General features: G+C 39.8%; 1 protein-coding gene across 1 annotated transcript in view; it reads left to right on the top strand.

Moving 5' to 3' along the window:
* CCDC18 (coiled-coil domain containing 18) overlaps window positions 1-12513 on the top strand; it is a 56297-nt gene that overhangs the window by 26148 nt on the left and 17636 nt on the right. Inside the window, exons 12-20 of the mRNA XM_083157081.1 lie at window positions 2705-2815; window positions 2978-3109; window positions 4715-4849; window positions 5740-5817; window positions 5975-6091; window positions 7550-7717; window positions 9796-9938; window positions 10954-11117; window positions 11304-11505. Of these exons, the coding sequence (XP_083013207.1) occupies window positions 2705-2815; window positions 2978-3109; window positions 4715-4849; window positions 5740-5817; window positions 5975-6091; window positions 7550-7717; window positions 9796-9938; window positions 10954-11117; window positions 11304-11505 (1250 nt within the window). The remainder of the gene's footprint in view (window positions 1-2704; window positions 2816-2977; window positions 3110-4714; window positions 4850-5739; window positions 5818-5974; window positions 6092-7549; window positions 7718-9795; window positions 9939-10953; window positions 11118-11303; window positions 11506-12513) is intronic.

Raw genomic sequence — 12513 nt, 5'->3', positions numbered from 1 at the left:
TCTGTATTAACAAAAAATCTCAAAAATGGCAAACTGATAAATTGCGACCTGTATATATACATTATCAGTATCTATAGAGAACAACTCATATAATTTTCTGTTTAATCTACCTGCTTCTTATTACTTCCACATCTTGGTGGCTAGAATACTAGATAATAGATATACAATTGTGTATACTTTATAACCATCTATCTTTAGAAGTCCCTTTTTAGGGCAACTTAATCCTCTCTCACTCCTGAGATCACCTGTGTCGTTACACTGCAATACCCAACCGGGCAACAGTGACCACACAGTCGGATTAAACGAGCAGCAGAAGGTACTTTTGGCCATCTGATCTACTTCCTTCATCAACGGAGTCTCTCCCCGGCTATCCCATCCACCATCCTCTAAATTATGATGGTTGGAAAACAGAAACTGGGTGAGATATAGACACTTGCGATCTGTAAATTATCTCTCTTACTTTACCTCTCCTCTCTGACACAATAATATTTTCTGCCTGTCAGACACTCTAAATTCCTATCCTAGGATAACTAGTCCTCTCTTACTCCTAAAGCCGGCTGAATCCCTACACTGCAATACTCAGTAGAGTAACAGTGGATGGACGATCCGACCTAACGAGCAGCAGAAGGTACTGTGGCCACTCCACTCTTTTCATTTGCGGAGTCTCTCCCTGACTCCCCCATCTGCCACCCTATAGACGTATGATGGTAAGAAGGTGGGTTTTGGGTGAGATATAGACACTTGCAAACTGATTATCACTCTCCTACCTTAGCTCTCTCTCCTACTCGATATCTGTTTACAATCTGACAGTCGTCAGTACACTTATTCTAGATCTATTCTAGCAACCAAAGAGTGTGCAGATATTAAGGTGTTACAGCGATTGTTGTTATTTTGAATGAACTTTCAACCCATCTAACGGGTATATAAATCGAGGCAAGGAAATATTGGACTGTTTTTTGGTGAATCCTTATTCAGACAGTAACAGAATTATTAGTTGCAGTGCATATTTTAAACTTCAAATTGTGTGTTGAAATTGTATGTAATTTAATCATATACCTTATGTTAATCTATATTAAAACGTAAATATTAAAAGTTAAATTTTAAATAGTATCACCATTTCATTAGTCACTCACCACATTTCTTGGTACCAATAGGTATTGTATACGCATGTACTCATGTACATGCACTAAGAGTGCCCCCACAAAGAGTCTTCTTTTTCTCCAGTATACCATGTACTTATTTCTGACTCTGGGGAGCACCTCCAACCTATAAAGTGGTTAGATCTAAAGGCTTTCTCCTCTTTAAGGAGGGAAGTTTTTTGAATAACCTAATATAACAGGATCTGGACCTTTTTTGAATTATTCACTCCACTTCGAATTAAAAATTGATGGTAACAGTCAATAAACAGTGGAGTATCCAGTGCGGGACCCAAACAAAAAGACGTATCATAGCATCTGATGTTATACACTATATATAACCACATTCTGTGCTGAGTACTGCAACTATATATTTAAAGGGGGATACGGTCACTAGGTCGACATGCATCAAGGTTGACACACCTGACAGTCGACAAGGGGTTAGGTTGAAAGGGTCATTAGATCGACACATGCGTTAGGTCGACATGGGCAAGGTCCACCGTCAAAAGGTCGAAATGGGGTTTTTCACCTTTTTATTTTTATTGTTTTGTGGTTACCCGCAGCATTTCATGCTATCCACTAGAGCGTGGTTGGAGACTACAATATTGTGCCGATCGTAGCGAGGGGATGCGGTGCACTTTTTTAGTGTCCATGTTGACTGTGTCGACATTCGGGGAGAAAAAAAAAGTGAAAAACCCATGTCAACCTTTTTCCTGTTGACCTTGATGCATGCCAACCTAATGCATGTCAACCTTCCTCTTGTTGAACCTATGACCCATACCCTTTAAAAGAGGGAGAGCTGTTGTTTCACATATATGCCCTTTACATCAATGACTCTGGAGATAACCAAATACAATATAGCAGCTATTGGTTTGTTTGTAAATACAAAACTGACCTACACACTCCGATTCTGCTTTGCATCATTTGCTGCAAAGCAAATCCTTATAAGCTTATTATTGTGCGTCTCGTTCAGATTTCTTAATATATTTAGCTAGAAGGTGCAGTTTGGCACCTTGGGAAACCCATGTTACGGTACAGGGAGGACGAGTGTAAAATATGCAGATGTATATTGAAAGTAGGGGATGGGGGGGGGATGGGGATGGGGAACATAAGTATTTGTAAATCAGCATTGGAAACAAATTCAACTGGGTTTGCTCACAATTTTAAATTTAATATTTGTGTTTAAAAAGGTCCTCTTTTTCCATAACTAACGTGTTTTCATCTTACATGTTCTGTACCTACAAGGGTGCTAGTGATGAGAAATATATGCCATTCTGCCTAGCCTGGGAAGGATAATGCTGGGTTCCTGTCGGGATGTTTTATACTAACTATGTATAGTGTGAGATCGTAGTAATAAAGAACACTAAATCTTAACTCTAGTATGATCGGAGCAATATAACCAAGATACTGTGGTGGATCCGTCCAAGCTGGGAGACAGGACCACAGTCAACAACCTATGACTCCTAGGTTGAAGGGGGACTGTCATTTTATCTTGCTCCCTCCTTGTAGTATTTTGCATAAATGTTGTTTTTTTATAAACCTGTAAACAATGGGTTATGTGTTTGCAGATGACAAAGAAATCTTTAAAGATAGCCTCGCTCCATAGGCTCCTGGAAGAGAAGGATCAAGCTTACGCCTCAACTGCAGCACGGAATGCAGAGCTAGAAGAGGAGCTTGGGGTAATTCTGTTCTTCTGCAAACAGATGCAGTACTAGACTAATGATTGCACTTGCATAAAGAAAGGCTATTCTCTTTACGGCCTGCTCACCATTGCCGTCAATGTGACAACTATAAGTTGTCAGAATTATTGAGATTTCATGAAGGTTTTTCTTATTTTTCAGGATGTGAAAGCTCAGATACACCACTTAGAGGAAAACTTTAGCAAAGAACATAAAGAGGTTCACTCTGCGTTTGAAAAATCAAAAAATATCCACCTTGCTCAGAACAATGAACTCCTGAAACAGATTGAGCACGTAAGATCATCAGATGGGTGCATAGTTTTCTTGCTGTATTATGTAGGAAAATACATCTGGAGCAGAGGGATTCCAGCTCTGCTGCTACTTCACTTGGTGCAGTTTATCAGAAAAGAGCAACATTTGCTTCGCCGTTCAGCAACTCTTTCCCCATATTCAGCATGTCCGGTCTGCACACAATGCAGTAACTGGGGAAACCTGAAATTGTTACTAATTAGTTGTATTCGTCGTTTGACTTTCAGTTTCACTACTGAATATACACTATATGGGTAAAAGTTTCAATTCGATTTGTTGCCACAGTTATATAAAATCAAAGACCTAGCAATACAGTCTCCATTTGCAGACATTTGTGCTACAAAATGGGTCATTCAATAAAGCTCAGGGACTTCAAGCCTGGTACTGTGATAGGATGCCACCTTTACATAAGATGGAGTGGTGTAAAGCACACCAACATTGGATTGAGAAGCAGTGGAAATGTGTTGAGAAGTGATGAATCGCGCTTCTCTGTTTGGCAGTCAGATAAATGAGTCTGGGTTTTGCAGATGCCTGGAGAATGTTACCTGCTTGACTGCATTATGCTAACTGTGGAGTTTGATGGAGGAGGGATAGTGGTATCGGGCTGTTTTCCATGGTTTGTGCTAGGCCCTTATCTCTCTCCAGTGAAGAATAACCTTAATGCTTTCGCATACCAAGACCTTTTTTCTGTTCCAACATGACTTTGCCCCAGTGCGCAAAGCAAGGACTATAAAGACCTGGTTTGAGTTTGGTGTGGAAGAACTTTACTGGCCCACAGAGAGCCCTGACCTCAACCAATCAAGCACCTTTGGGATGAAATGGAAGGGAGATTATGAACCAGCCCTTGTCCTTCAACATCGTGCCTGATCTCATACATGCTCTACAGAATGAATGGGCACAAATTCCCACAGAAATACTTCCAGGAAGAGTGGAAGCTGTTATGCTGCAAGCACACTCGGTTGCTCGATATCTCATCCTATCATCCTGCTGAGCAAGCAATTAAATCGGTCTGCCCAGATGTGATGTCACCCTCCTGCATTAAGTGAATTGGGCAGTCACCCAGCCACCCACACACAGCCAGATGCGCTGATATAGCTTCAGACTGCAGCTGCACAGCCGATGCAATATATCTGAATGACGTTGTTTACTGTCCTATCAGGTGTATATCGACAACATGCTAGCTATATATATTGCCTGTTCACTCGATCAGCCAATATATCATCCAATGTGTAATTTGAATTAAGGGTAGAAGGAACAAAAAGGAGTTACCTGTATTCACGGATTATATATTTATTAAAGGGCGATTCACAGTTCTCTTCTAGTATTTAATGATATTGCATATGTTGCCTGCTATGCCATGGATAGATCACTGTCATCTTGTTGTTCCAGCTGTATGGCTTTAGTTGTCAGTTAATATGGATCTCTGATATATGTTTTGATGTTCTATCGGATTAAAGAAGCAGCCTGGGGACTTATTTGCACTCCTGCCATTCCTCTGTGTGGCCTGAGGTGGCTCGTTATGCTCACTATGGCAGAAATGTGATCTACGTCATACCATAATGTGATTTGTTGATGATTTGATTCTTGCAGCTCCAGTGTCAGTTGGATATAAAGAAACGTCAAGTATCTGAGCAGGAGTTTACCATAAAGACCTTGCAAGGAGACCTTGTATCTAGACAACAGCAGCTTCAATCTCTGGATACCTTGGTGATAGAAACAAGAAGGGTACATATATCCTCTAGTTTCCAAGCAATATTTTGCGATATTGTTGAATACGTTTTTAAATTAACTAAACTGTGTGAGCAAATATTTAGCAGTTTAACCCAGGTATTCATGTAGAATGCACATTTGTCCCATTGTGACATTCAAGGTAATATTACATAGGTTAATCCTAAAGAGAAGTTATGGGCAGTGGACCTTAATACTTTCTAAACTAAAGACATCCAAAACAATGAAACCATAACAGAACTCCACATTTCCTCTACCCATTGTTCCAAAGCAATACGCTAAGCCAAGTATCCCCTATTTTACTAGTTCATAGGTCTTTAACCTCGGTGTTCAGGACCCCAAACAGTTCACATTTTCCAGGTTACCTGACAGGTGCACATGTGTAGTCTTTACTCACTGAAACATATATTTTTTTATGATCCACAGGCGGAGATATGTATTTCACTTGTGATTCTGTGAGGAGACCTGTTTGGGGTCCTGAGGATGGAGTTTAAGAACCAATGGAATAAGCTGGGTACACACCTACAGATTTATTTGTCCAATCTGTCTGGTGGGAACAAAAATCTGTTAATGTATGTGGAGCAAAGGATAATCAACCATTTGCTCCCAAATGCTGAAAAACCGACAATAGTCATTCAGACAAATTGGTTAAAGCCCTTTGATTTAACAGATGTATACAGACATTAATTTTATTTTCCAGCATTTATGAACAAATAGTTAATTGTCACCTGCTCCCATACATTCCCAGATTTTTGTTCCCACCAGACAGATTGGACAGACAAATCAATAGTATAGTGGGCCAGTGTGTGTCTACACAGTCTGTCCTTTTTGTTATTCTCATTATGCATAAATTTGTTTTATTACTGACGTGTATTTGTTATTTAAAGGAAATGGACCTTAAAACCAAAAGCACAGCAGATGCAATGAATGCCCTTGAGAGGCAGCTGGAGGATGAAGCTGGAAAGGTGAGTCACTGTTATGTGTATACAGTATTACATAGCATAAGTTGTGTTTCCAGTACATGACTGCCCCTTGTGACAACAGTTAGAAAATTGCACATTTACCTTGTATGAACCACAGATCATATACTTTAGTGCAAAGTTGTATGTTTTGGATTCACAGGTAAGGCGGCTTGAGTCCGCACTTACAGTATGCAAAGAAGAGCTGGGATTGTACTTACAAAAGATAGAAGACAACAGGGAATGCTTCGAAAATCAGGTTAAGAAGAAAGCAGAAGAGGTAAATGTTCACCAACGAATGTATTCATGTGTCCCTTGCTGTCTGAGTGATGAACCCATCTACACATTATTTGCACTGATTAATTATCACATGTATCAACACTTAAGGGTCCTACACATGGGGTGATTTCAGGGCGTTTTCTAAGTGAACAACAAAGAACAAATTGGAAAATAATGTAATTATTTAGATTAAAACAACCTATATTAGCAATACACAAACAATACTATTAAACATATATTAAATAAATAAAAAACTCCGGTTTCCCCTTGTTCCTTTTAAGAAGATTATTGCATGCATGCAGATTTCAATAAAAAAAATGTATTTTAAACCGGTTAGTGTATTAACTTGACATGGTATCCAGACTCAGTCCCCACCTATGTGCACATTAGCTCCCAGCCACCAGTGGAATACTCTGACCATTGGTGCAGTCCCGATAGATGCGGTCTTATCCGAGGGTATCCACTGGTCCGGTCTGCGTGCTGCCAATCTCAATCCCTCTACGCGTTTCTCTGCCTCATTAGATACTCAGCGGCTTCCTCAGTAGTAGTCATGTCGGTAAAAAATCTAACATGATATGATAGATTTTATTATAATCAGTACTATGATTGAGATCTTTCCCACAGCAGAATAGTGGAAATATGCTGTTTATTGTTTTAATGATGAATCGATTTTATAATTGCTCTAACTGTGATTAATGAATAAATATAAATGAAGTTGAAGTTCAGATAATAGATCTGTTTCAAAATACAATTATGAGTAGTAAATGTGACATCTCGCTCTTAAGAAATGAATATATTTTGATTATAAGTTTTAATAGAAAGTATTTATATGTATATTATCAAATATAACCCCAAGATTTAAAGTATAAAGAATTGCTTAGCGATAAAACTGCATCTACTTCCAAAACAAGCACGGAAGATGGTATGATGGTAAAAAAGGAGTTAATATCCTGTATGCACAATGTCCGCTATAATTTCCTGTAGAATGGAACGCATAATGAGTCTGAAAGCGAGGCTTGAGACGCATTATTAACAATGACATAGAGCGGATGTAAATTCTAAACAGAGGCCTGGCCCGGTATGAAGGACGCATGCGCAGCCGGAAAAGTCTGGTATAAAGTGCGGAAAAGCGCTATAGCAAGTTTGTACCTCCTGAGGAAGCCACTAAGTATCTAATGAGGTGGAGAAATGCGTAGTGGGATTCTCATTTTGATGGAAGGAACATCAGAATAATATTTTAGTGTATACATTTTTGTTTGAAAAATAAACTGGATATAAACGCACATTACATGGCTGTGGAAATAGCCCCAGAGATCCCACATATTTATAGTGTGTGTGTGTGTGTGTGTTTGCATATATGTTTTTGCCCTTACAAGTTCACACATTGTATTCCGTAACTGACATAGGAACGTGTGAGTTTTATCCCCTGTAATGATATTCCTTCTGGAAATCTTTCAAGGTTCAGCTTTTGCAAAAGGAAATCAAATTAAAGACTCAAGGCCTTCAGGACACTATTGAAGAAAATCTGCTTTTGCAGCAAACCCTTCATCAGCAGCAGCAGATGTTGCAGCAGGGAAATTCCCGTATCGGAGAACTAGAAGAGACCCAGTCAGAGTTACAGCAACAGGTACGTTACTTGTATGTTATATCCTTTAACCCACTATCCCATTGCTTCATTCTGGTACTTTGTTACAAAGAGTGTATGGAGGGCATTCAATGTCGGTCGCTATTTCTGACAGGGAAAATAGCGGCCTTCGCCTATTCAATGCTGCTATTTCCGACAGCATTGAAGGCGGAGTTCGACAAAACAGATCCGACTTTAAAACAAGTCAGATTTTGTTTTGTCGGAAACTCCCACGGATTGTGGAGTTCACGTCCGTTGCAGACAAGCTTACCAAAAAATGGCCCGGGATTCTGACTGTCGGGACAGTCTGAATCCCACCTTGAATACCCCCTGTCTCCTGGATATTCCTAATAAGTGGTCGGTACTCTAAGAAGAAGTTTGTTCGGTACTTGTGTAGTTTCACGGCGCCCTTGCGGGGCTCGCTTCGCTCGCCACGCTATTTAAAATCAACTCCATGCCAACATGGATAGTGGAGGTATGAACTATCCATGTTGGCATGGAGTAAAGTTACTTTTTTGGACATATTTCGTGGCGAGCGTACAACCGGAAGTAGCACGGCGCCATGAAACTACACAAGTACCGTTTGTTCTGAATTATTACTATAGTATTAATATCTGTGGGCGGTATTTATCAAACCCTAAAGAGAGATTGTTAGAAATAAATTACCAGCCAGTCAGCTTCTGACTGATTGGTACTTTATCTCTCATAATTTTATCTCTATCAAAGCCTTGATGAATTCCCCCCCCCCACCCCCCCCCCACCCCCGTAATTCAGTCCCTATTTTATAGTTCTTATGCTGGGTTCAATGTTTTCTTGAAAGTTCTGGACATGTACAATTGTCTATATAAAATTAGTAATATAGATTATCCTGAAGCTTTTTATGATAATGGTTGGTTGAAATAACTGAGCAGAGGCTAAATTCAGTGCTTAAACAAGGAAGATCCAATGGGGTCTGGGGGCTATGGTGGACCTCCCGATATTTCCTTGAACATGGTAATCAGGATTAGATGTCCTATTTATATCTCTTTACTCACAGGGCTTCTTACACATCTCGGGTCGCCTCCCTCGGCTGTGTTATTTTACCTCACTTGCTACTGTATGTTCTTCTGCTCAATGTTTTATATATTTGCTGATCTTATTCTTATCCTATTTTGACTAGACACACCCCCCCCCCCCTTTTTTTTTTTTTTTTGCGAGATCGGCACTATTTTTTGTATTGTATTGTGTGTTTGTTTTTTTTTTTCCTTTGTTTTTTTTTTCCTTTGTTTTTTTTTTTCCTTTGTTTTTTTTTTCCTTTGTTTTTTTTTTTTTGTCTGTTTTCTAGTTTGGTTCTAAAACTGGAACTTGCAAAAATAATAAAACATACTTGATTTAAAAAAAAAAAAAAATGCAGGGAAGATCCAGGATCCAGTGTTGTATTGTGAGGCAGAATGGATCCACTCACCATTAATAAATCCTGCACAAGTAATGTCGGCTTAATATTTGTTTCATAGATGGGACCTTATATCCCTTTAGAGAACTAGCAAGGAATAAGTGTGCATTATGCCAAGTGTGCAAAACATTGGATAGTCCACCTCTTAAGTAACCGTGGGTGACCTAGTTAGGATAACATTTGAGGTGATTTAGTTGCTTATGATGAGCCCCTACTTTCCTAGCAGTGAATAGGGAAGTCCTCTGCCCGTTTTCTGTATAAATAAAAATTTTGGTACAGTATTTTTCAATATCGTGGGTTTGCAATCCTGGAAGTATGTGTGAGACCTTAACATTGACTGTAACTTTGAGAAATGTAATGTTTGATTTGACTGATGGAGCCCACACACGCACCGATCCCGGCGTGCGTTGTGGGCTTAACTAGCACACATAGCATCGCATCGTATGCCTTGTGCATACAATGTACATGCGATGCTATGCTAGAAAAAGCTAGTACAAAAAGTATGTGCAGCACATACTTTTTGTACTGTACGATGAGGTGCCACGGGAGCGCGCACCCTATCGTACAGCATCGCACCGCCGGCAACGGTGCGTGTGTGGGCACCTTAAGAATTGTTGTATTATAACTGGTCAATTCCCCCTCTCTGCAGGTGTCCAAATTGGAATTTGAACTTGAGAAACACAGATCAACGTCTCTATTAGAGATGAGAGCAATAGAGGGGAAACTTCAGTCAGCCAATCAAGAGCTAGCTTACAAAACTCATCAAGTTCATGAGTTAAGCAACACACTCAAGTAAGTATATACGGTATGTGCATGATGTATGTTGGGCAACTATGGTGTATAGAGCTGTCGAATACATGAGTGCAGAACACAATCTTAAATGTGTTTTATATAACTAAGCGCTTCATCACAGAAGCCGTACTGTTCCATGCATGCTGCAGTAGACCAGGTGTGGTCCCTCCTTAAATTGAAGGTTACAGGGAAGGAATGACAATTGCAAGGACAATGATTAAGGAGAGTGAGGGCTTTTGTGTAAAATGTATGCATTATATCTAGTCTCACCATACTATCCCTTTAAATCTGGACACTAATAAATTACACAGGTTTGCTGCCTGGTTGACTTCAAGTCTGCATCACAATGACCTGTAATGTTTACCTTATATAATAAAGAACATTTTTTTTTAAACTTTATTTATTTGAATTTATATAACAAATGTGAGCGGTACCGGCAATTTTAGCAGATATTTTGAACATCTCTCACAGAGATGTTGGCACTCGAAGGGTTAAAGGGATAGTATGGTAAGCCTAATTCTATCTGATCCCCTACATTTACTTCAGATATTTTTTTTACATTTTAGTACAGTGGTCTAAGGCAACAAGAATTTCACTAGAGTTACTTAAAGCAAGGCTGTAAAACAGAATGCCATTTTATTGCACTGTTGGCATATGTAATCAGGAATGCATATTTTGTTTACTGACAGAATACACATCGTGTTATATCAGATCACGTGACCAGCCTGGCAGGGAATAATGCTGATGTGTGACATTATACATGCACCCCTAGAATTGCCTGTGTCACTTGTAGTTAATTACAAAGATAATTAAGTGGTATATGTTTGTTTAGGATTTTGAAAGATAAATGTGGCCTCTGTAACAACTTTTACATTGTGCTAATGGTTGCAGATAACCTGACCACTGTGTTATGTCACTTGACCAATTTGCTATGCCAACTATTACACTATATTTCTCTTGACCTGTTTTAAATATTACAGAACTAATATATTATCCTTTTTATTTTGTGTTTTAGTCAGATGAAACATGAATTTGACCTTTGCACAGACAGGTTGAGCCAAGCAGAAGGACAGCTGGCGTCTGTTACTATAGATGGGGAATCAAAGCGAAACAAAATGAGCCGGTTGGAAGTGACTTTGCAGAAAGCACAAGTGGACCTTCAGGACAAAGCTCAGCTCGGTAAGATCTGAGGTGACACGTTAACCTTATCCTTTAATATTTTTCTTCAAGCTTCTTACCGAAGACCGACGTTCCATGAGATCATTAGAGTACTGTAAATCTAAATTAGTTTTGGTTGTTACTAGTGTGACTATTGTAAGTCCAATTTTCTAGATGCATCAGTGTAGTCCTTTGTGTTTCTTTTAGTGGCTCTTTTACAAGAACGAGCGCTCAGTGCTGAGAACCGTCTCAAGGAGAAAGGAGAGATGGAACTGGAGCTGCAGCAGCTACGGGTGGAATTGCAGGAAAGTGTGAACCACGTTGAAGAACTGCAGGAGACGCTCACAAAGACCCATCTGGCTGTAGAAGAGCAACAAGTGAGGGTTCAAGTGCTGGCGGAGGAACTACGGTGAGTAACTATAACAAAAATGGAAATAAAGAATTTGACGGCACATAAGAACCCATCTTGTGTGACCTTTTTTGACCGGGTATATGGGTCATTGGGTCGACCCTATCTAGGTTGACATGCATTGGGTCGACCACTGAAGGTCAACGGGGCTTAGGTCGACACCTAAAATAGGTCAACACAAGCATTAGGTCCACAGTCAAAAGGTGGACATGAGTTTTCACCTTTTTTTGTGTGTCCCAAAATGGCAATATAGTTTTTAAGAGAATATTTTTATTTTCACGTAATTTACACTTCATAAGTCTATTTTCAGAATAGAAAAATGAACACCTGTTTTACTTACAAATGGAGTGAAAATAAAGGAGAAAAAAATGTATCCTGTAAATGTGCAAACAGCTTAGAATTGACTGCCAACATTGGAACTCTCCTCCTCTAAAAACAGAGTTATTCCAAATTTTTTGATGGGAGTAGTGAAATTAGTGGGGGCAGAACCTGCATCTGCTGATTTTTCCCTGACCTACGGACAGTCCGATTGGTCCAGTAACTCTACAAGAGACCAGACCACGTAGTATACTAACACACCTCCTGTGACCAAGCTATTTGCGAAACGTACGTTGTGGCTACCGGATTACGTGGTGCACCAATGTGACCGGCATCCAGCAGGCGAGGAAGACGCAGGAGTTACAGCGCACTTATCACACAGACGGGTTGATTTATGCTACTCACTACGACTCCTCACACACGCCGCTGAGGTAACCGCTGGACTTGTCCAGCGGATTTCTGTACAACCAATACCTAATCCGTACTGTGTTCCCTGTCAGATGGCACTAGCTATCCCGACCATGGGGTGCCACTGACGTCACTGACATTACGCAATCTAGGATAGGATTTAGCTTACCATCTGTTCCTGTTGCATATTTCTCAATAGCGCTGTACTTATATCAATCCTCCTCATTTTTGAATAATAGTATAGATATTAGCTTATATATATTTTTGCTACTTATCGACACC

Source organism: Crinia signifera, chromosome 8, assembly GCF_055691185.1.
Source record: "Crinia signifera chromosome 8, ASM5569118v1, whole genome shotgun sequence".
Lineage (NCBI taxonomy): Eukaryota > Metazoa > Chordata > Amphibia > Anura > Myobatrachidae > Crinia > Crinia signifera.
The sequence above is the reverse complement of the archived record's forward strand: the minus strand, read 5'-3'. Positions and strand labels throughout refer to the sequence as shown.